We start from the raw sequence: 25,132 nt of genomic DNA on the forward strand, positions 1-25,132 counted from the left end.
GGCCACATGTGCACCATCAAGTCAGAACAGTAGGCTAAGTTATGAAGGGGAAAGGGACCAAATTATTAGGGTGAGGCACATGTGCTACTAATGGCTTCCTACACAACATACACTTAGTATTACTGTCTTAGCTACAGTATACATATCTCCCTGGCATATTACAATTTATGTGGTAGCATACAATACATTTTACGACTCACCTTGTTTTGCTGTGCTCACTTTTACAGGAAGGTGGCGCTGCGGTCCTTCTTGTGGGCAAATTTTGTCATCAAACTTTATCATCAAAGTCTGGCATTCTCTGGATTTATGGTGCTTTCAAGACAACTGGGAACTCTAAAAAAAACAAGGTTGAATCATGACATCAGTGATCTTCATGTCGGAGCCTTGGAATTCCGAGTTCGATGACTGTTCCAAACGTATTTTCCCAGTCAGGGTTCCCAGTTGTCTTGAACTCACTGAAGTCTGATATTTCCCAGTTCTGAGTTTCCAGTTCTTTTGAACACAGCATGCTGGATTGACAGCATGGCCAATGTATTCTAACTTTTCTGGCCCATGGTGTTGAATGTTTATCCTTTTAAGCTTAGAAAAGAGACCCTTAAATCCAGACATGGACCACACACTCACTCCACTGAATAGCAGGCTAGTGATTGCTTTGCAACACTTGCAGTTAGCCACTGATTCCTTTCAAACCACTCATTGTTGAATTTGTGATTTCCAACTTGTGTCAACATGTTTATGTCCAGTGGCCGATGAGCACCGATACATTTTATCTATAATTTCTCTTTATATGACAAGGATTTGACAGTAGATTGTTGACGTGATTCATGATGATGAATGCTTGTCTAGCTTTTTAGCTACGATTTTGAAAGTATGATCAGTCCAATCAGTCCAATCAAAGCTACGGTAGATATAACGTGATTTGATGTAATTTTATCTGTGGCCAATGACCTTGAGCCTTCTTGGATGTGCACTTCTAATGTAACTCTATGGCAGCACCAAAGGGGCTTGAACTTTCGAGCTCTCCCCATAGATTTTACAGTGACGTTGTGTCCCCATGAGTGACAGAACACTGAGCCAAACACGGTGTAACGAACGAACATTAAACCCCTACGCTCCATATTTTCCGCTGGCTGGCCCACCACCACAGAAAGCACTGAGCTAGGCGGAAACACCTGCATTTTAGAGCTAGTCAAGAAAGCAAAAAAAAGAGACCATGTTTGTATCCGGCTATATTAAACGCAAAGATTCTTCTTTTTTTACATTGTCACACATTGTCACAGTTTGCAAACACGTGTATTAAATTCCAAAATAACATGCAAAACAGGCAACAATACGTATGTATATTTTTAGCTAAACAGGTGGGGCAGAGCGGGTCGTCACTGCCCCCTGGCTGCAAGCAGGTTATTTGTTTGTGTGGGAGAGATGCTCGGTTCTCTCTGGTCAAGGTCATCAGGTCTACTCCATGTCTCCACCAGGCATATCTCTCTTTATTTATATTTGAGTAATGTATGTGTGTGAGAGTATCCATGACTGAGTGAAAGAGAACATTTGAACCTCAGCTCTCACACAAGCTCCCTCACTTGGCTCTGTTTGTCCAGGCCAGGTAGGCCAGGAGAACAGCCCAGGGAACAGGTCTGGGGCTCTGAGTGTGGAAACTGGGGCCTAGAGCAACAGAGCAAGGTGACACCAGGCACCACAGAGAGCCTGTTAGGCTCACTTAACACTGGGGAGAGCACGATTGTGTGTGGGCAAGAGCCGGATGGAGAGAGTGGGAAGTAAAAGAAAGCACCATTCAGTTCCACATTCAGTAACACACAGACAGAGAGCCATAGTGTTCCACCAGCACCGGCTGCAATGACACACTCATTGTTGAATCCATGCAGAGCCAGAAACAAACTAAATCTTGGCCAAGCAAACAAGCACAAATGCCATAAACAATGATATACATATCTATGATCAAGCTGACTGCTTATTGGCCACACGGACATTCCATTCAGGCATTTCTCTACAGATGATTGGAGGTAGTAAAAGTATTATGACCACCGTGATGCATGCTGAGGTCAGAGTGCAGGAAAAGGCTATGAGGACGTTGTGAAAACACTCACGCTGCCTCCCCAATATGCTCAACATCTTCGCTATTTCATTCACCGCTGACCAATCGCTGATCCCTTTTCCAAGTTGTCAAACAGACCATTGAGAAGGGTTTAGTTTAGGCAATAACATGTAACCACACAAAGGAGAAGAGGGAATGGAGTAGGCATGTGGAAAGGAAAAGCACTTGTTGACCGGACTGGAGGGAGGGGAGAGAGGGAGGGATAGAAGGGGGGAGCGGCTGGATGGCTTGTTCTTCTCCTACGAATTAGGCCTGTGTACACAGATAGCAGCGGTAGGTAAGGCTTGTCCTGTCTCTCCTCTGAGGATTGTAGACTCACAGGGCCCACCTCCTCCTCTTCTACCACTTTACTACTGGCTGGACACGATACACAGGCCAGGCACAGAACCATCCTACTCAGGTAGAGGAGATGAGAGGATGAAAGGAGGAGAAGGGGAAAGGAGAAGGTGAGAGGGGAAGAGGGGGAAATATAGGCATAAAAGAAGAGCAAAGGGGAGAGGAGGATAGGGGGAAATGAAATTAGGAGGGAACAGGGAGGAGAGGGTAAGAGGAGAGCGGTGGAGGGGAGAGAAGGACAGGAGGAGAGATGTGGGGAGGGGGAAAGAATGTTATCCCTGGGGGCAAAGATATGGACTGATACAGGTGTCTGAATGGGAGCTCAGCAGGGAGAAAATGAAGGGGTGTTGGTGACACACATCTCCCATTCGATCCTAGACACGGGTCAGTTTAGCATTTTTTTCTCTAATGGTTTTGGTTATTAAGCTGATCCTAGATCTTTGCCTAGAGGCAAATTCTACCTTGAGCGTTCCAAACGGGAAGCTCCCTCGTCGCTTACGTAAGAGCAGCTAGATCAATGGCTATAAGCTGGGCCACAAACCAAAGTGTTTGGTCCTGAAGCAAAAATCCCAACATAAAAAAACAACAATTCTGACAGTCTGACTAGGAAATGGTCCTTAAAGCGGCAATCAGCAGTTGAAACGATAACAAAGTGCCCTCCCCACCACAGTTTTGTTCGACGCTGAGGGATAGGGCTGGAGAAATGTAACCACTCTTAAATTCACAGAGCTATGGCTGCAGGGACTGATCACCCATGATATCAAAATATAGTTTTAACCAGTTTGGAGTAAAACAAGCTTATATTTAGGGTTCTGATGAGGTACGAACATTTTACGTAGCTCAAAAAGTTATTATCTTCAAAAATCAATGGGTACATATCAGTGGAGGCTGCTGAGGGGAGGACGGCTCATAATAATGGCTGGAACTGAGTATTATGGCTGGAATGGAGTGAATGGAATGGTAACACGTGTTTGATACCACTCCATTGACTTCATTCCAGCCATTATTATGAGTGGTCCTCCCCTCAGCAGCCTCCACTGGTACATATCATTAATTTATAAATAAATACAAATTATGTAATGACTGCAGATTGCCCCTTTAAGACCACTGCGGTCTACGGCTGGTTATAAATTGTTAATGTGCCCAGATTATATTAGTGACACTGACGTTTAACTCACTGGGTTACAGTATGTTTGTGTAAACAACTTTGCCACCTAGTGGAGAATAGGCACTTGAACAGGATCAATGCCAGCGTCAAATTAGTCCCGTCCACCAGCCGGATACTGTATCTCGCTGTCGAGAGTAATTAGCCTGGGCACAAGGTTAGGATCAAATAGCCTTGGAGAGAGAGAGAGTATAAGGATGATACTCAGATTAGCAATAGGATGACATGTTTAAACAAGTGTGCCCAAAAGAGCTGCTGATATATGCCCCGAATTGCTGACCTGTTAGAAGGCAGCTAGCTGACCCAGCATTGCTCCCTGCCTCCCTCTCTACCCGGCAGGAATGGGACTGCAGAGTCATCACTGTCTTTCTCTCTCTCTGCCCCCTAACCCACCCAACCCCACTCCAGTACACACATGCAACACACATGCGCATAAACACGTGTACAGTACATGCTCATAAAATGTGATTATTTTGTACATCACTTTCATTACAGCTGCTGATTAATTTGCAATGACAATACACCAACATGCATGGTGACATAGCAGTATGAAAAGTACCTTGAACTCTTGAAGTACTCTTCTGAAGGGAGAGGTAAGGTACACATGACATGGTGGAGTGGCTATACTACTATGTGACTAACAGCAACACAATACAAACCTACATACTATTTTCACAGGATTGCATGACAGTGAGTTGTCATAAACACAGTCCTTTGAAATCTCATTCAAATCTCATTTTGGGATTTCCGTTTCATCTTCTTTAAAAAAATGTAAACAGTCAAACGGTATGTGCTTTAAGTTAAGTAACATCCAGTAGTACATCAAGGTGGTCAGAATGACGATTGTGTGTGAATTACTCCGCTAAACCCTCTTATTCTCAATCTCACTCAGGGTCACTGTGGAGATAAAACCGAACCAGATGATATTGATATTGGTCAGGAAATGAAAGAGAAGGGATAACGCAGAAGCAAAAGGCTAAGTCCCAAATGGCACCCTATTCCCTATGTAGTGCACCCACTTTTGACCAGAGCCCCAAGTAATGCACTATATAGGGAATAGGATGCCATTTGGGACACATACACAAGATCTGGATCACTATAAAGCCTGTTTTAATAAGCAGCATAAGAACTGGTACCTGCTTTGAAACTGTTGTGGCAGTGGCTTTCTGTGATGTGGTGGTTGGGGTTATTACAAACAGGCTTTACACAAAAGTCAAGACTAATTTCCCTTCTTTTACAGTCTCAATATTACGAAGTGATGCAATAAACAAAAAAAGTATAAAATAAAAAGGCCTAACACGGTATGATTAAAGAATGTTGTCATGGCATAATTTAGATCATAACATGATAACACTGATGATTCAATGTTATAATTTGATGGCTCGATGTTATGCTGACTAAACATTATGATTGCATCCGACACACCATTCCATAAAGTAGAGGTGAGATTTTGCCCAAATGCCTAAAACAGACTGATGACCAGTCTCGAGAAAATACTTAAAACATTTTGTACAAATGTCTGAAAGATACTGAAGGCCACAAAGAAGCTCATCAAACACCCTCCTAGTGCCTCATGGACTGGACACATCATCTCATCTCACACAGCTTCCTTGTTCCTGCTCCTCCATGTTTGTTTACATCTCCCATCATCATAAACATGGCCCAGACACCACGCCAACACTTCGACCAACCAATGCAGTCGACCAACCAATGCAGTCGTTTCCACCTCTAGCTCTTGTCTGGAGGTGGAAACCAGACAAAGCCTTCCTGAGAGATCAAAGTCAAAGTACTTTCATTCCTGATGTGTGTGTGTGTGTGTGTTAGAGATCAGAGGTGACACACACGCAAACATGTAAGGGAGTGTGTGTACACACACACACACACACACACACACACACACACACACACACACACACACACACACACACACACACACACACACACACACACACACACACACACACACACACGCTGAGATCAGAGAGAGGGGCAACATCAATCCATCTGACCATTCTGTCCACAGAGTCTCTCAGTAGCGTTGCGCAGCAGAAGTGTGTGTGCCAACGCCACTCCCTCCAGTCTCCTAAGAAAAATGCTGCTGTCTGCCTCTGACTCAGGTCTGGGCTCACATCTGCATCAGACTGCAGCAGACAGCACTGGTTACATTCAGACTTACTCCTAGGAGCAGAGCACAAGTCTCAAATCACTTTCTATTCCCTGCATAGCGCAATACTTTTCATCAGCGTAATACATCCTATAGTGCACTACTAATGACCAAAGTAAGCAGCTGTGAAAAAAGTGAAAAGATTATGGATATTCGTCATAGTTATCACCTTAATTTAGCTAGAAGGGAGGGTGAGTGACTCATAATGGGGTCATGATGGAAAGGCAGAAGGGTTAGTAGTCCACTGCAGGCTGTGCTCAGCTGCTCGTGGGTGTAAAATCATAACACAAAGCTCCTTGTATCTCAACACTAGGGGTCAGCCATGTTACAGAGGTAAGGACATTAATTCACATCACACAATACAATTTCCCAGCAAGCAGCTCCTCTACTCTGCCTCAGGCCACAAAACAGGCCCCAGCTGGTTTCTCCTCTACTAAGACTCAGGGTCCGTCCCAAAGGCACCCTATTTCCTATGTAGTGCATTATTTTTGACCAGCGCCAATAGGGCAGCGGTGCACTATATAGGGCATAGGGCGCAATTTGGAACACTGACTTGGACACATCCAAGGCTTCTGACTGTATCCATTATCCAACTGTGTCTGCAGGGCTTTAAATTTGTCCAGGCTTTCTTGATGGACGGCGGTTTCCAGCTGTGTGTAGAAAAAGCAGACCTGACCACATCAGAAGAGTACAGAGGAAAGAAGTGAGCCACATCACAGGCAGCAGCCTGAGCGAAAGCACATGGTGCAACTGCTTCACTTCTCTGCAGCGATCCGAACCCCAAACCACAGCTGGAGGAGGGGTGAGAGGAGTGGGAAGGACAGGGCACAGGGTTTGATGCCAAAGAGAGAGAAAAGGGGGGAAACGAGTATCCTGCATTGCACTTCCGTGACCCATCATTGACACTACTTCGATGGACACACTGCCCTCAGAGAAGTGAGTTCAGATTATAGCATGACATTCATTAAGGTCAGCCCCATCCAAAACTCCACAACCAAAGAGTCATCATCATGCCCAACCAGCTGGTCAGCCTAGTCTCAGACAATTTAATAAGGGGTGATGACACCAGATGCATGTAAAGGTATCAATGGATGACCCCTGTCTTACTTGAACTCATTTCTGAATAAAAATACAACAATTTTCAGCATCTCCATCTCATTATACCTTGGGAAGTCAGTCTGTACTCCCTGTCCTTGTGGTCACCCTGAGTACAACCAGACCATGTGAACCACAGCTGGCCTTTACTGGCAGCACACAACCACAACAGAGAGGTGGATGAGAGCCTAGCAACCCTTCAACCAACACACACACACACACTTGTGGACTTCTGAGGCTATTTGACAGGTCAGGCAGGGATCTACTCCACAAAAGCGTTAGAATGCAGGCTAATAAGAACATCTGAATGGAGCGTACTAGTTCCTTTTGAAGTGCCTGGTTCTGGGAAAGTCAGCTGCAAAGACATCCATGTCAATCTTCACAGTATTGTTGTTTCCGATCTTGAGAGACAGAGCGAGAAATGCTGGAAGATCAAAGTTGAAGGACTACTCACGGCATCACTAAGTATCCACAGCAACCTGTAGTGACACGAATGCATACTTTCTTCACTGACTGCAATACACTGTTCGAGTAGTGGAGTGTTGCAAGTGGAGCTTTCCTTGTATTTCCGAGCAATATTAGGGCATCATCTGTACACTACTCATCTATACAATCCTGAATTACATTTATATAGCATATGTAGGGAGATCTTGGCCAATCTAATTTTGCAATGCTGACATAACATCTTGCATCTGGGTGCAAAAAAACAAAACCATTATGCACACAGACAGGGAATATCATTGAAGTTTCTTGTAAACTCAAATCTCATCTCACTTTTGGCACACATTTTGGTTTTGAGCAGATGAAACACTGGAAAAGTACCACAGACAGAGGAAATGTGGGCAATAAGCAGTGTGTGTATGGGGGGGGGGGGGGGGGGGGGGTTTTTTTTGTGTGGAAAGCACCAGCCAGGGCAGGTTTCAACTGGCTCCTCATCCAGCTCTAAGGCTGCAAAAACAGTCATAACAACTTACGTCATTCCTTAGGTGGGTGAGAAGCAGGTCAGTGGGATATGCGGCCTTTGATCAGGAGCAGATAACAGTTGATTTGATGATTTAGGATCAGGTTCATACTAAAACATACATTTCACTAGTTCATCCACAAGTCATGGTCTTCAATCTTTTCAATTGCCTAACCCTAAAATAATACCACATTTGATCCATTTAATCTCAAACAAAACAAAAACAGTATGTTTCATTCTGCCGATTCATTTAACTAACAGCTGATTTGAGATTTATTCTATGTGGTTAGGGTGCCACTCTGTGTTCAATTTTGAAAACTACAACAACAGTATTTGAATTGCATTGACTGCCCCCAAGAGGATGTTTTAGGCACTGCTAATCCAGACAGATCCATAATCAGACCTATGCGCGCCATCATTTCTGTTCTCAAAAACTGAATTTGAATTACGTTAAAATCCTGCATGAAAATAAAAACCAGACAGTAATAGACAACACTTGTTCAGTTAACCACAGCAAAAACAAGAACCAGAGTACTTGGGGGTTGAACCTTTATTTTCTCAGCCATTCTGTTGGCTATCCATCCATAATCCACAGGTATAAAAGTCTGTAAAGAGTGCAGTATGCATGTCAAGTGTTCAATAACTGCCATGTTGTTATTTAAAAGTAGTGGCCTCAAGATATTTTGATGCTGTGAGCTATAGGGGTGTAGTCTCACAGGTCACACCCATCTAATACATTTACTCCAAATGCTCTTCCTGGTTTGTTCCGATTGGTTCTTTTCCTGAGGTCAAAGGTCCACGTGCTCTTCTGGACGTTTCACTGTTTCAGACGCCTCCACATTCTCCTCTGAAGGTAACAAAGACAAAACCACAAGCACTTGAAAATAACTGACCAGCGCTGAAAGTCCCACACCCCTCAACTCATGTACTGTACAAGGCAACACAATATCCTTTCGGTGTTAATTTTGTCTTTATGTATAGTGTATGCTGCAAAAGGAATGACCTCATTTTGGACATAGAATTTGAGAAAAACTTCAAACACATACTTGCTTGATCATGCACTGATGTGAAATACAGTGTCAACCAAGAGAACCAAGAGTCATCTGATACAACTGCACCTGCAGTATTTCATAGAGAGTATACTGTTACTGTAGTAGTAACTACAGTGTACTTAACCTACCAAGTCAGAGTGATTTGATTTGGATTTAATTTAATTCATGGTTGTGGTCAACATGACTTATTATGCAGAACGCAGTTACATAAAACAATAATTCAATAACACAAGATAACTAACTACACTCAATTAAAGTGTATTGTCATGTATAAAATGCATTTTAAAATCATCAAATCAACTAGTCAAGACTGTTATTATTGATTACCTGGCTCGGGTATTTTGACACAGACTCCCTCCTGTTCCTCGTACCTGCTGGCACAGATACAGATGTAGCTTCCTTTGTTGTTCACACACTCCTGGTTCTCCGCAGTACACACGGCGTCAGGCTGCTCACACTCATTCACATCTAAACAGAGAACAGATCAACCATCAAATTGGTTTTCAGCACTGTCTGATGACTCAATTTCTGCCAATTATTAAAATTTTGTACATTTATTGAAAGTATTAACTTCCCTCGGTGTACTAATTTCATGACTATAACCAAGAATGTATTCAAAATAGCTTCTGAAGTTTTATAATTGTATGTTCGGTAATGGGAAAATATGGTCATTGTTTTCAATTTCCTGAAAAATTTGCTTTGGAGATGAGGTTCAGACAGAGACGTTTTATAAAGCCCTTTTACATCAGCAGTTGGCAAAGTATTTGTATAGTAACAAACAGCACCATCCTCAGTGAATTTCATAAAAAAGTGAAACATTAAAAACAAGTTACCTTTTTACATAAAACTATACAAAATATAATCACGTCACCAAATAATTGATTAAAACACACTGTTTTGAAATGAAGGTCTACAGTTGCCCCAACAGCACTCTGTAGGCTAGCACGATGGTGTAGCCGGAGGTCAGCTAGTTTCCGTCCTCCTCTGAGTACACGGACTTCAATACAAAACTTAGGAGGCTCATGGTTCTAGACCCATTCCAAAGACTTGCACAGTAATGCCGGCAACTTCCAGAGGACGTCCTCCAACCTATCGGAGCTCTTGCAGCATGAACTGACATGTCCATCCAATCAAAGGATCAGAGACTTAATCTAGTACCGAAAGCATACGCTACAGCTAGCTAGCACTGCATAAAAAGTGGTGAGTAGTTCACTCAAAGATAGAAAGACAATGAAAAATGAAGGAGAATCAAGAGAGCTAGCTATATATAGTTGTATTTCTTTCATTTTCCCTTTGCTGGCGAATGCAGCTAGCTAGTTTAGCCTACACTGAAACAGAGAGGGATGCTATGTTAATTAGCTAGCTATGGCTATCCAACAGTGGAACTCTTCCAAGTCAAGGTAAGCTTTAAGTTTTATTAATTTAATGCCACCAGGACCCGCTGGTGCAACTGCTGAACTGCATGATTGTAGCAGATTTACTAATGTGTTGGCAATGACGTTTGCTAATATGGTGACAACAATGTAAGCTGTGTGTAGCGGTTATGATATGAAGGTCCTGCTTGGAAAGTTTGTCTTCCGCCTGGTCACAGACAGCTGATGTGTTTTGCACTGAAGTCCACAAGTGAAAAAGTGAAGAGGAGAGTACGTAGACGCGAGAAGGAATTATACAAAGCGCAAAATTATCATGCTGTTCGTATGTGGCTGCTATGAAAGTGCTATGTGCTAAGTGCTATGAAAGTATCCATTCCGGCAATTCTGTTGAAAAACATTTCAAACGGAAGCGAACGGAATGGGGATAAATATACCTGAATTTGTCCAAAAGAAACTCTTGTTTGCTAAATTTGAGTATTATGTAGTAGCCTAAACCTATCGATGTTACATTGCGCTGGGTGAATAAAATATGAATGACAGTCATCCAATACGCTGTAATAGAAATAAGGCCATGCTCATAAAACAAATAATCGTCCTCCCTCATTTTAAACGTCACAGACCGTCAAGGAGTTACGAGCATGTCATTAAGCATTCAACAACATCCATGTCATTCCCATTTCATTAAAAGATGCAATATGTTACTTTTTGGGTGACCTGGCCAAATTCACATAGAAATGTGAGTTGCAGATCTGTCATTCTCATTGGAAGCAAGTCTATGAAGCGGTAGATCTGTTCCATGTGTGTTATTTCTATGCTTCCTGTTTTTAAATATTTTACTTTCGGTCTTGTACACCAGCTTCAAACAGCTGAAAATACAATATTTTTGGTTATGGAAAAGATATTTCACAGCAGTTTAAATGGTACAACGATTCTCTACACTATACTTGCCCGTCATCTCACAAACTGAAATTAGGCAAACAAATAGAATTTCAGCAACCAGGCAATGGCGGAGCGATTTCTGCATAGTGCATCTTTAAAGCATAAAAAGTATATTTAAGCAAAGTATCTGACTGTTAAAACATGGATCTAGATTTAGCATGTAGAGAAATGTAGGGATAGCATTGCGAGTGGTAATGTACTGTATCGTCCTGCCTTTAAGGTAGTGTCCAGACTATGGACATACCTCCATTGTGGACGAGTTACTCTATGTCCAAGACTATTGCCTCTCTGTTACTGGCCAACAGGGTACACAGGCTGGACAACTGATGGTGGCAACATCAGGGAGGGAAAGAAGGATAAAATAATGAATAAAATGACAAAGAAGTGATGAAGGGAGGGAGAGAGGAAAGGAAGATACTTCAGGGCCATACTGTAAGGTGAGATGTCCTAGCTCCATGTGTGGGTAACTGCATATGTGGAATGTGACAAAGTGGGCGTTGCGTGAAAGAAAAATGGGCAGATTGGTTGCCACTCAAGACTTTTGCGTGGCTGCTCCCTTGTATGTTAGGAAAAGTAACATGGCACGTTAGGAGAATGAGGTTTAGGTTAGGAAAGGGGTTAGGCTTAGCTAAAATGCTACAAGGACGCAGCAAGCAAGCGGTTACTTTTCGATACACCTCGTGTTGATCCTCCCACTTGTTTTGCAAAGCCCACTTTCAGACACACTCCACGTACGCAGTTACCCATGACTCCCTACCTGCGCAGGTGCCCTCTGTGTCCTGGTACCCAGGAGCACAGCTCTGGCACTTATCAGGCCCTGCCTCAGTACAGCCTGAACACACCTTGTCACAGCCTGCCAGAGAGGAGAACACAGAGGTCAAATGTTAATACTTGTTTAAAGTTTAGTACAAATATCTTAGTCAGTATACATATTTATATTTTCAGTCCCTAATACAATAGCTGTATGCATCCAACAACATAGTAAATATGGTCCTCTCACTAAATAGTAAACCAGCTTTACAGTACCTTTACAGGAGAATGAGCCATCTGTGTTCAGACAGTACTGATCCTCTTTGCAGAGAGGAGGGTCGTTCAAGCACTCGTTCACATCTAGTGTCACACAATGAGAAGCAACAGGAAGAGTGAATTTGATCTTGATGTCAAATTCATGACAGGGAAAGTACTTATTATGCCACGGAAAAGTATAAAAATGTCTCTCTCACCAAGACAGGCCCCCTCGTCATCCTCCCCCCAGCCAGTCTTGCACTTCTCACAGTCCTCATTGGTTAGACCAGTGCAGGTCTTGCAGGAGGAATGGCACTCTGTAGTGTATGGGATTGAGTGGGAAAGGTGGTCTGAGATGCATGCCCTGCTCCAAATACACCCCTAGTCTGTCCCCTAGGCACATTGCTTAGATCTGAAAGGAATGGATTTGTGTAAACCATTGTTAAAAAATAACATGCAAACATAATAAACCAAGTACCTGTGCATAGTGAAAATGTGTCGTTCCTAATTTCATTGAAGTATCCGTCGATGCAATCCAGACAGAACTCCCCCTTGTAACCACGGTCACAGTCGCACCTGCCATTACCCCCTCGTGTTCCATCACCATCACACACACCGTTGCCATGGCAAGGCCTCTCGGAACCCCCCACACAGGCTGTCAGACGGAAACAGATGATTCTCATTCACCCATGGCTGGTTGGTATTAGTCAAATAAATGTGGTGTTGGAGGAGTATGTCTTTACCATTGCAATCAGGGCCAAATGTTCCCTTCAAACAGCACACATTGATGGTATCAATGCAGAACCACTTATACAGATCAGGATGCTTCTTTTGCCTGGATTGGAAGAGTGAGATGTCAAATCACAATACACCATTGACTTGCAGCCTGGAAGTTCAGATATTCCACAAGGACAAATATAGTGATAAGGGGTCATGAAATCTGATGTCAATGGCCTATGCTCCAGGAGAAGTAAAAGGTAAGTAAGTAAGTAAGGGGTTTGGCGCTAATGGGACATGTGCTGCCCTCTTGTTCTAGCTGAGCACTCAGGTCAAGTACTCACCTCTTGAACCACCAGGTCTCAAAGTGGTCCTCATGCTCCTCTACCATGTGGTTACAGTCAAAGCTGCTGCTGTCACACAGATTCTCCAGAATCTCAACTAGGCGGATCTCACTGAGGAGAGGGGGAGGAGGGAAAGGGAAGAGACAGAGAAATCAGCTTCTATTGTGCCACTGGGTCAACAGAGAATACGTGGTCTTGGTCAGCATGACAAATAGGTTTAGCAATCACTGATCAGAGCAAACAGATGTGATAAGCAAAGCAACAGTCCAGCATTAGGAGGAATCGTTTGTGTGATGAGTGGTGTATAGGAATCTTACCTCGTCTCATATTTGGAAAGTGCCCTCTCCTCCCAAGCGGTGTTTCCTCCACCAAAGTTCAGTTTTTTTGTTAGGTCCAATCCCTGTTGGTACAGTAGTGTGAGGATGAAGACTAGTTAACCAGACACAGACTATGGCAGTCATTTGATCAATGGTGAAAATGTACTACAGCACTGGTAATCTGGGTGTAAAGAGCACACATATGTTAGCTAGTTATTTGGTCTGGCTCCCACATTATAAACTGGTCTAACGTTAATTGACTCACTAGTATACTGGTGTTATGATGCTCAGTCATATTACATAGCCTACATCAAGGTCAGAAGAGGAGGGCTTAGTTACAGTAATGCATTTCAAGCACAATACACCATCATTGGTTGCCCACTGGTAAATAAAAGCACATCAATTGATTGTTGTTTGAATCAGACCAATTGATAGTACTGCCCAGCTAGCCAAGGCAAATTATGCTCAGAAGAACATTTCAAACCTTACCTTAATGAAGTTATCAGCTATCTGTTTGCAGGTATTACATGAGCTTTTTAAGTCTTTTGCATAGGTGCATTGTGAGAGTAAAATAAAAGCTAGGCTAAAAAATAGCCACAATAATTGACGGAACGATAGCATTCTGGCTAACTACAGTAACGTTAGTTGGATAGCAGTTGAATGACTCGAAGTTTCACATCATAGCTAACGTTATACCTTAGCCACTTGCCAGCAAACTTCCTATCCCTAAAAACATGCAGCACAAAGTCCGGCCACATATAAAACAATTCATTGGAAGTTAGCTAGCGTTATCTATGCAAAGCATTCGAAAGAAATATGTACATGCAGGTAGAAAGAAATAGCTACTTTTTCGGGACAGGCTGTTGGTACGGTTGTGGCTTGTCGTGATTTGCCATTTTGCCTATCAATCACTGTAAGTACCAATGATATTCTGCCACGCGCGGGACACCCGTCTTCATTCTACCCACGTGGAAAAAGAAATTAACATTTCCATATTCTTGCGCACGCGTCAACTTCCTATATACTTTCACGTCATGGCAGAGAAGAGGACTGCGTCTGGGAAATCACTGTTGTTTTTACTCATTTCGGTGACTCTATTACATTTGTTTATTTGTCCTTTTACAAAAGTTGAAGAGAGTTTCAACTTACAAGCAGTGCATGATATTCTTTATCACAGACTTGATTTTGAAAAGGTAAGACAGAGCTACGCATACAACAGCCAACTAACGTTAACGGTAGCTAGCTAAAAGTTAGCTAACGTTAATCTTTTTTACACATGCATGGTGCAAATGCTTGTTGACAGTGTTACACTATCTTGTTCATCTCTTGATAACGCGTTCTACAACATTACCTGCCCGTAAGTCATATTGTGCCCACCTAAACAATGACAAATAGTTTAGGCTCCCGGGTGGTCTAAGACCCTGCATCTCAGTACAAAAGGCGTCACTGCAGTACCTGGTTCGAATCCAGGCTGCATCACATCCGGCTGTGGTTGGGAGTCTCATAGGGCAGTGCGCAATTGGCACAGCGTCGTCCGGGTTTGGCCGGGGTAGGCCATCATTGTAAATAAGAACCTGTTCTTAACTGACTTGCCTAGTTTAAAAAATATACACTGCTCAAAAAAATAAAGGGAGCACTTAAACAACACAATGTAACTCCAAGTCAATCACACGTCTGTGAAATCAAACTGTCCACTTAGGAAGCAACACTGATTGACAATAAATTTCACATGCTGCTGTGCAAATGGAATAGACAACAGGTGGAAATTATAGGCAATTAGCAAGACACCCCCAATAAAGGAGTGGTTCTGCAGGTGGTGACCACAGACCACTTCTCAGTTCCTATGCTTCCTGGCTGATGTTTTGGTCACTTTTGAATGCTGGTGGTGCTTTCACTCTAGTGGTAGCATGAGACAGAGTCTACAACCCACACAAGTGGCTCAGGTAGTGCAGCTCATCCAGGATGGCACATCAATGCGAGCTGTGGCAAGAAGGTTTGCTGTGTCTGTCAGCGTAGTGTTCAGAGCATGGAGGCGCTACCAGGAGACAGGCCAGTACATCAGGAGACGTGGAGGAGGCCGTAGGAGGGCAACAACCCAGCAGCAGGACCGCTACCTCCGCCTTTGTGCAAGGAGGAGCAGGAGGAGCACTGCCAGAGCCTTGCAAAATTTTTATTTATTTATTTATTTAACCTTTATTTAACCAGGTAGGCAAATTGAGAACACGTTCTCATTTACAATTGCGACCTGGCCAAGATAAAGCAAAGCAGTTTGACACATACAACAACACATAGTTACACATGGAGTAAAACAAACATATAGTCAATGATACAGTGAAAAAAAATAAAGCTATATACATGGAGCAAGTGAGTGAGATAAGGGAGAAGGCAAACAAATATATGTATAAATAGATAAAAAAATAAAAGGCCATGGTGGCGAAGTAATACAACACAGCAAGTAAAATAAAAATAAAAAACACTGGAATGGTTGGTTTGCAGTGGAAGAAAGCGCAAAGTAGAGACAGAAATAATGGGTGCAAAGGAGCAAAATAAATAAATAAATACAGTAGGGGAAGAGGTAGTTGTTTGGGCTAAATTATAGATGGCTATGTACAGTGCAGTAATCTATGAGCTACTCTGACAGCTGGTGCTTAAAGCTAGTGAGGGAGATAAGTGTTTCCAGTTTCAGAGATTTTTGTAGTTCGTTCCAGTCATTGCAGCAGAGAACTGGAAGGAGAGCGGCCAAAGGAAGAATTGGTTTTGGGGGTGACCAGAGAGATAAACCTGCTGGAGCGCGTGCTACAGGTAGGTGTTCTATGGTGAACAGCGAGCTGAGATAAGGGGGGACTTACCTAGCAGGGTCTTGTAGATGACCTGGAACCAGTGGGTTTGGCGACGAGTATGAAGCGAGGCCAGCCAACAGAGTGTACAGGTCGCAGTGGTGGGTAGTATTTGGGGCTTTGTGACAAAACGGATGGCACTGTGATAGACTGCATCCAATTTATTGAGTAGGGTTTTGAGCTATTTTGTAATGACATGACACCGAAGTCGAGGATTGGTAGGATGGTCAGTTTTACAAGGGTATGTTTGCAGCATGAGTGAAGGATGCTTTGTTGAGGAATAGGAAGCCAATTCTAGATTTAACTTTGGATTGGAGATGTTTGATGTGAGTCTGGAAGGAGAGTTTACAGTCTAACCAGACACCTAGGTATTTGTAGTGTCCACATATTCTAAGTCAGACCGTCCAGAGTAGTGATGTTGGACAGGCGGGCAGGTGCAGGCAGCATCGCGTTGAAGAGCATGCATTTAGTTTTACTTGTATTTAAGAGCAATTGGAGGCCCGGAAGGAGAGTTTATGCATTGAAGCTCGCCTGAGGGTTGTTAACACAGTGTCCAAAGAAGGGCCAGAAGTATACAGAATAGTGTCGTCTGCGTAGAGGTGGATCAGAGATCACCAGCAGCAAGAGCGACATCATTGATGTATACAGAGAAAGAGTCGGTCCAAGAATTGAACCTGTGGCACCCCCATGGAGACTGCCAGAGGCCCGGACAACAGACCCTCCCGATTTGACACACTGAACTCGATCAGAGAAGTAGTTGGTGAACCAGGCGAGGCAATCATTAGAGAAACCAAGGCTGTCGAGTCTGCCGATGAGGATGTGGTGATTGACAGAGTCAAAAGCTTGCCAGGTCAATGAATACGGCTGCACAGTATTGTTTCCTATCGATGGCGGTTAAGATACTGTTTATGACCTTGAGCGTGGCTGAGGTGCACCCATGACCAGCTCTGAAACCAGATTGCATAGTGGAGAAGGTATGGTGGGATTCGAAATGGTCGGTAATCTGTTTGTTGACTTGGCTTTCGAAGACCTTAGAAAGGCAGGGTAGATAGATATAGGTCTGTAGCTGTTAGGGTCAAGAGTGTCCCCCCCTTTGAAGAGGGGATACCGCAGCTGCTTTCCAATCTTTGGGAATCTCAGACGACACGAAAGAGAGGTTGAAAAGGCTAGTAATAGGGTGCAACAATTTCAGCAGATAGTTTTAGAAAGAAAAGGTCCAGATTATCTAGCCCGGCTGATTTGTAAGGGTCCAGATTTTGCAGCTCTTTTAGAACATCACGCTGACTGTATTTGGGAGAAAGAGAAATGGGGAAGGCTTGGCGAGTAGCAGAGGGGAGGGCAGTGCTGTTGTCCGGGGTAGGGGTAGCCAGGTGGAAAGCATGGCCAGCCGTAGAAAAATGCTTATTGAAATTCTCAATTATAGTGGATTTGTCGTGGTGACAGTGTTTCCTATCTTCAGAGCAGTTGGAAGCTGGGAGGAGGTGTTCTTATTCTCCATGGACTTTACAGTGTCCCAGAACTTTTTTGAATTTGTGTTGCAGGAAGCAAATTTCTGCTTGAAAAAGCTAGCCTTGCTTTTCTAACTGCCTGTGTATACTGGTTTCTAGCTCCCTGAAAAGTTGCATATCACGGGCTGTTCGATGCTAATGCAGAACGCCATAGGATGTTTTTCTGTTGGTTAAGGGCAGTCAGGTCAGGAGAGAACCAAGCTATATCTGTTCCTGTTCTAAATTTCTTGAATGGGCATGCTTATTCAAGATGGTGAGGAAGGCATTTTAAAATGTCCAGGCATCCTCTACTGACGGGATGAATCAATATCCTTCCAGGATACCTCGCCAGGTCGATTAGAAAGGCCTGCTCGCTGAAGTGTTTCAGGAGCGTTTGACAGTGATGAGTGGAGGTCGTTTGACCGCTGACCATTACGGATGCAGGCAATGAGGCAGTGATCGCTGAGATCTTGGTTGAAAACAGCAGAGGTGTATTTGGAGGGCAAGTTTGTTGATGATATCTATGAGGGACCCATGTTTACGGAAGTTGGGTGGTACCTGGTAGGTTCATTGATAATTTGTGTGAGATTGAGGGCATCAAGCTTAGATTGTAGGGTGCTGGGGTTAAGCATGTTCAAATTTAGGTCGCCTAGCAGCACGAGCTCTGAAGATAGATGGGGGCAATCAGTTCACATATAGTTCCAGAGCACAGCTGGGGCAGAGGGTGGTCTATAGCAGGCGGCAACGGTGAGACTTGTTTTTAGAGAGGTGGATTTTTAAAAGTAGAAGTTCAAATTGTTTGGGAACAGACCTGGATAGTAAAACAGAACTCTGCAGGCAATCTTTGCAATAGATTGCAACACCGCCCCAAAATGACCTCCAGCAGGCCACAAATGTGCATGTGTCTGCTCAAACGGTCAGAAACAGACTCCATGAGGGTGGTATGAGCCCGACGTCCACAGGTGGGGGTTGTGCTTACAGCCCAACACCGTGCAGGACGTTTGGCATTTGCCAGAGAACACCAAGATTGGCAAATTCGCCACTGGCGCCCTGTGCTCTTCACAGATGAAAGCAGGTTCACACTGAGCACATGTGACAGACGTGACGGAGTCTGGAGACGCCGTGGAGAACGTTCTGCTGCCTGCAACATCCTCCAGCATGACCGGTTTGGCGGTGGGTCAGTCATGGTGTGGGGTGGCATTTCTTTGGGGCCGCACAGCCCTCCATGTGCTCGCCAGAGGTAGCCTGACTCCATTAGTACCGAGATGAGATCCTCAGACCCCTTGTGAGACCATATGCTGGTGCGGTTGGCCCTGTGTTCCTCCTAATGCAAGACAATGCTAGACCTCATGTGGCTGGAGTGTGTCACCAGTTTTGCAAGAGGAAGGCATTGATGCTATGGACTGGCCCGCCCGTTCCCCAGACCTGAATCCAATTGAGCACATCTGGGACATCATGTCTCGCTCCATCCACCAACGCCACGTTGCACCACAGACTGTCCGGGAGTTGGCGGATGCTTTAGTCCAGGTCTGGGAGGAGATCCCTCAGGAGACCATCCGCCACATCATCAGAGCATGCCCAGGCGTGTTAGGGAGTCATACAGGCACGTGGAGGTCACACACACTACTGAGCCTCATTTTGACTTGTTTTAAGGACATTACATCAAAGTTGGATCAGCCTGTAGTGTGGTTTTCCACTTTAATTGATTGTGACTCCAAATCCAGACCTCCATGGGTTGATAAATTTGATTTCCATTGATAATTTGTGTGATTTTGTTGTCAGCACATTATGTAAAGAAAAAAGTATTTAATAAGAATATTTCATTCATTCAGATCTAGGATGTGTTATTTTAGTGTTCCCTTTATTTTTTTGAGCAGTGTATTTAAATGCCAGAACTCCATTGCTGATGTTGACAGTATCTTCCCACTGTCTCACCAGTATGACCACCATGAATTCCCTGGTGTGGTGCCACGGACATGCCTTGGTGCTGTGTTCATATCAACAGTATGCTCCCCATTGTTCTACCTGCTGTCACTACTGGAGGCTTCTAAATTCTACACACAACTGATGGGTAAGTCCTGCTGCTATTATATGATATCCATAAACAACAGCAGTGCAATAGAGAAGACCTGGGTCCAATAGAATTTTCACTTTTGGGACTACTCAATTGTTTCCATAGTGCCAGACAAACTAAATCAAGTACAGCTTGACAGGTCTGGTACAAATCAGTCCACTTACTCAAATGTATTGATGTGTACCTTTTTGCTATCCAGTGCGAGGTTGCCTGGGAGTGTGTGTGACATTAGCTCTATGGCGCATGCAGAGGGAGGTTCGGAGGCAGTTCGGGTCGACAGTTGCGGGACTGTTCTGTCTCACCTGCGCCTCACAGTTCCATCTCATGTTCTACAGCACGAGACCCCTCCCCAACGTATTTGCACTGCCAATAGGTAAGAGACACTGATATATATTGAAGACATGACTATAGTATAACAATTTATTGGATGAAAATCTTGATGGAAATACTGTTGGAGAAGCCTCATGTAGGATAAAATCTATAATAAAAATGTCCACCAATGTGTTAAAGGTGCTACAGAAAGGATTTTTCCCCCATTGTAATTTCAGATAATGTCCATAATATATCTGCAGTAATAGAGGAATGATGGTGTTTCACAGTATTACTTACCTGCAGTGTTGTGATTGGCTGTGATATTCGCCTATTGCTTTCTCCCGCCGAGTGGCACCTGTTGTCAAAATGGGAAACCTGTTTTGACTTTGGCTTTGTTATGTAGTGGATATTGGATCAAGTGGCCAATGTAAAAATCACTCTGCCATTTCCTGGTTGCTACAATTCTACACTGTTTTCTCAATTTCAGTGAGAAAACAAGCACGGCATATTGTAGGGAATCATTGTACCATTTAAATCAATGTGAAATATATTTTCGATAACAAAAAATAAAATTTGTACAGCTGTTTAAAGCTGGTGGACCAAAACTGAAAGTAAGGCTCAATTGCGAGTCTCCCATGTTACATGAAAATGGGATGCGGTGAGGGGGGAGATTTGTTTTGACTGGAGCCTAGTGCTGTTGCAATTAACCTAGCTTACACATACTGTTGGTGAACAATTCTAGGTGTAGCACCTTTAAAATACACTACATGACCAAAAGTATGTGGACAACTGCTCGTCGAACATCTTTTTCCAAATCATGGGTGTTAAGGAGTTGTTTCCCCCCTTTGCTGCTTTAACAGCCTCCACTCTTCTGGGAAGGCTTTCCACTAGATGTTGGGACATTGCTGTGGGGACTTCCATTCAGCCATAAGAGCATTAGTGAGGTAGGGGACTGATGTTGTGCGACTAGGCCTGGCTCGCAGTTGGTGTTCTAATTCATCCCGAAGTGTTCGATGGGGTTGAGGTCAGGGCTCTGCAGGCCAGTCAAGTTCTTCCACGCCGATCTCGACAAACCATTTCGATATTGATCTCGCTTTGTGCACAGGGGCATTGTCATGCTGAAACAGGAAAGGGCCTTCCCCAAACTGTTGGAAGCACAGAATCATCTAGAATGTCCTTGTATGCTGTAGTGTTAAGAACTCCCTTCATGGGAACTAAGGGGCCTAGCCAGAAACATGAAAAACAGCCCCAGACCATTATTCCTCCTTTACCAAACTTTACAGTTGGCACTATGCATTGGTGCAGGTAGTGTTCTCCTGGCATCCGCCAAACCCAGATTCGTCCGTTGGACTGCCAGATGGTGAAGTATGATTCATCACTCCAAAAATCGCGTTTCCACTGCTCCAGGGTCCAATGGCGGCAAGCTTTACACCAATCCAGCCGACGCTTGGCATTGCACATGGTGATCTTAGGCTTGTGTGCGGCTGCTCGGGCAGGGAAACCCATTTCATGAAGCTCCCGACAAAGTTATTGTGCAGACGTTGCCTCCAGAAGCAGTTTGGAACTCTGTAGTGAGGACAGGCAATTTATTTTTATGTGCTTCAGCACTCGGCGGTCCCGTTCTGTGAGCTTGTGTGGCCTACCACTTCGCTGCTGACCTGTTTGTTGCTCCTAGACGTTTCCACTTCACAATAACAGCACTAACAGTTGACCAGAGCAGTTTAGCAGGGCATAAGTTTGATGAACTAACTTGTTGGAAAGAGGCGTCTTATGACGGTACCACGTTGAAAGTCAGTGAGCTCTTCAGTAAGGCAATTCTACTGCCAATGTTTGTCTATGGAAATGGCTGTGTGCTCGATTTTTATACACCTGTCAGCAACGGTTGTGGCTGAAATGGCTGAATCCACTAATTTAAAGGGGTGTCCACATAATTTTGTGTATATAGTCTATTTTAAGTCCTTTCTTCCAGCAGTTTCTCTGATAATCTTATGCAGTTAAATGGTCTGTTCTGTTTTCTTCCTAGTTCTGTTGGCGTTCACTGCATGGATGGGGCAGAGGTATGGGTCCTTCATCTGTCTCTCTGCGCTCGTCATCATCGTGTTTAGATCAGAACTGTGTCTCTACCTGGGTCTTATGCTGCTCATGTCACTACTGAGCAGGAGGCTGGGGATCCTTCAACTGTTCTACTATGCCATTCCTGCAGGTGCTCTGTCATTAGGTAAATCTGTTATCAGCAACACTAACTATGGTCCTGGATAACTACAGAGTGTGCAGGCTTTTGCTCCAGCCCAGCCCAGCACTAACACAGCTGGCTAGGCTATAGTAGTTAGATGAGTCGGGTGTGCTGTAGCTTGCCTGGAACAAATGCATACATACCCTGTAGTTTTTCAGGATTTGAAGTGTTATAAATATATGTGCTCTTTAGATGAATGTCTAATTTTATCTGCTCTCTTTCAGCTTTGACTGTCTGCATTGACTCATTCTTCTGGAATAAGCTGATTTGGCCCGAGGGCCAGGTACTCTGGTACAACACCATCCTGAACAAGAGCTCCAACTGGGGAATATCCTTCACTTCACTAAATGCTTGTTATAAACCCATAACAACAATGCCCACACAGTCAACTAATTAAATCATGCAACGCAGCTTGACACCTGCTTCTCCTTGATCGATTCTGAGTTAGTATCAATGTTTGTGATAATATTACGAAAGTAATGGGGTCATTTTCCACTCATCACGGAGAGCCCACTTTTGATCTGAAAACAACTTGCTATCTTTCCTTGACTTTCTCCCCCAGTAAACCTCCCCCTTTCTGTGGTACTTCTACTCTGCTCTACCCCGTGCCCTGGGCTGCTCAGTGCTGTTCATCCCCCTAGGCCTGCTGGACAGACGGACGCGCACCCTGCTGCTGCCTACTGTAGGATTTATCCTGCTCTACTCTTTCCTGCCCCATAAGGAGCTACGCTTTATCCTCTACACCTTCCCTGTGCTGAATATAGTGGCTGCACGGGGCTGCTCCTTCATGTAAGGAGAGAGAGGCTGTTATTGGCATGAGTGTTGTCTGCTCAGGGAGGTTTAGTATAATGTTGAAAAAACATGGTTAGTGCTTATTGACATTTTTGGCCTTCAGGATGGAGTCACAGTTCAATTGTCTTTCAGGGGACATACGGTGGGCTTAAGTGTGGACAGAGAAACCACATTATTTAATGTTGAACCTTTTAATTCTCGGTCCTACAGCCTGAACAACTACCACAAATCTTGGATGTATAAACTTGGCTCCTTAATCGTGGTTGGCCAGTTGGTGACAAATGCTGCATACTCCAGCATATCTCTGTACGTGTCCCATCACAACTACCCTGGAGGCAGGGGGGTGCAGGTACTACATAAACTAGTACCATCTACATCAGGTAAGAGCAGTGATGTAGTGGAGGGTAAACAATGTTTACACACCTTTCTTACTTTTAGCGAGCGTTTCACCACCTTTTGCGGAATAATGTATTATGTATAGTAGGGAGCATTAACTTACTTTATCAGTGTTTACCCACTTTTTTTTACCACTATATCCCTTGGTAAGAGGTTATACTTTCTTTTTTTTATCAGACAGTAAGGGAAGTATCATGGTTGCAGAAACACTGATTAAAGGCTGTATGTAATCCATTGTTTCTCCTCAGATGTCTCTGTTCATATTGATGTATTTGCTGCCCAAACTGGAGTGTCACGTTTCTTAGAACTGAACAGAAACTGGAGGTTAGTTTGACTAGGTATTCTATTCTGGAATATAACTGTTTCCAACCTTCTAAAGGCATTCTAAGGATTCAGCTTTGTGTTCTATTGTCAGATATGACAAGAGAGAAGACGTTGGCCCTGGACACCCTGATATGAAGACCTACTCCCATGTTCTGATGGAGGCCAATGCCACTCAGATAGCACTACTCAAAGATTCCCACATGCCTTTGGCCTTCATCCAAGGTTACAGCAACATGTTGTTGAATGCCTTTCGGTTTCCTTTCTTCAGTATAAACCTGGGAGACAAACTGGTGTTGCTAGAAAGAGTACCCGACCCTGAGCGTCCCAGTTGAACTGACAGGGATGTCGTTTTTCAGGATTTAGTTTTTTCTTATGACCAAATTGTAAATAACCAAAACTAAATTGCAGTGTATTGAAAACAGAACACTCAATCACTCTTTTGGGCTATAAGTTGGTTGGAGCCAGGTATTGGTAGGGTACACTGATAGGATCACCTGCTTTATTTTTAATATGTAAATGACTAGAACGTGTCTAGCTTGGCCAACTTAGATCTCCATTCACATGCAAAGAAAGTGTGTGTGTATATAGGCCTTTCATTACTTCAACTGAAAATGATCCATTACAATATACTTATCCAATTTTACTCCACCAAACCAGGTAACTTGTTTACTGTCTAACACTTCCTTCAAACAAAGTGGTCAGATAACCCCAGTTCAATAACTGCCATCCTTCAAAACAGTGCATTTATTTTTCTGAAATAAGTTCAAAGATGTCATTATGCTATTGATCCATTTTAATGTGTGTAGTTTCCTATATGAACAAAACTGCTCGTGAGTTTTGGAATAAAACTGCTCGTGAGTTTTGGAATAAAACTGAAGAGGAAACTTGTCCTGGGTGTTGACTTACAAGGAAGTACTTGAGGCACTATTACATGTTTCTAGGGACCACTGTTTACAGAAAGGTTACAGTTAAACATTCCCTGGGTCATGTTTTGTAGGGAGAATACTAAGTGAAACTGGCAGGTGGTGCCTGAACTTTTCTTGCTACAATGTTCACTACCGAACAGGTCCAATTTTGTATACAAAACATAAACCAG

The 25,132-nt window shown here is 43.7% G+C and overlaps 2 protein-coding genes across 4 annotated transcripts; one reads left to right on the top strand and one right to left on the bottom strand.

Moving 5' to 3' along the window:
- Window positions 1–8,366: 8,366 nt before the first annotated feature.
- On the bottom strand, window positions 8,367–14,421 carry creld2 (cysteine-rich with EGF-like domains 2). Of its 3 annotated transcripts, XM_023969590.2 has the most exons (11): window positions 14,071–14,421; window positions 13,582–13,664; window positions 13,265–13,375; window positions 12,947–13,038; window positions 12,682–12,858; window positions 12,422–12,520; window positions 12,225–12,308; window positions 11,956–12,051; window positions 9,214–9,354; window positions 8,881–8,952; window positions 8,367–8,681 (listed from the first exon to the last, which is right to left on the bottom strand). In XM_023969590.2, exons 1-11 carry the CDS (start codon window positions 14,200–14,202, stop codon window positions 8,623–8,625), a joined length of 1,146 nt encoding a protein of 381 aa, XP_023825358.1. In that variant the 5' UTR covers window positions 14,203–14,421; the 3' UTR covers window positions 8,367–8,622. The 3 variants fall into 3 exon arrangements, with proteins under 3 accessions (XP_023825358.1, XP_023825360.1, XP_023825359.1); XM_023969592.2 differs by lacking the exon at window positions 8,881–8,952 and having other exon boundaries at window positions 9,258–9,354; XM_023969591.2 differs by lacking the exon at window positions 8,881–8,952.
- A 163-nt stretch (window positions 14,422–14,584) lies between these two features.
- alg12 (ALG12 alpha-1,6-mannosyltransferase) lies at window positions 14,585–24,924 on the top strand. The gene is made up of 9 exons (XM_070434735.1): window positions 14,585–14,774; window positions 19,844–19,976; window positions 20,179–20,352; window positions 22,315–22,509; window positions 22,749–22,851; window positions 23,089–23,313; window positions 23,527–23,696; window positions 23,961–24,036; window positions 24,128–24,924. The coding sequence occupies exons 1-9, from the start codon at window positions 14,616–14,618 to the stop codon at window positions 24,366–24,368; spliced, it is 1,476 nt and encodes a 491-aa protein (XP_070290836.1). The 5' UTR covers window positions 14,585–14,615; the 3' UTR covers window positions 24,369–24,924.
- The last annotated feature ends 208 nt before the right edge of the window (window positions 24,925–25,132 follow it).

Source organism: Salvelinus sp. IW2-2015, linkage group LG24 (genome assembly GCF_002910315.2).
Source record: "Salvelinus sp. IW2-2015 linkage group LG24, ASM291031v2, whole genome shotgun sequence".
NCBI lineage: Eukaryota > Metazoa > Chordata > Actinopteri > Salmoniformes > Salmonidae > Salvelinus > Salvelinus sp. IW2-2015.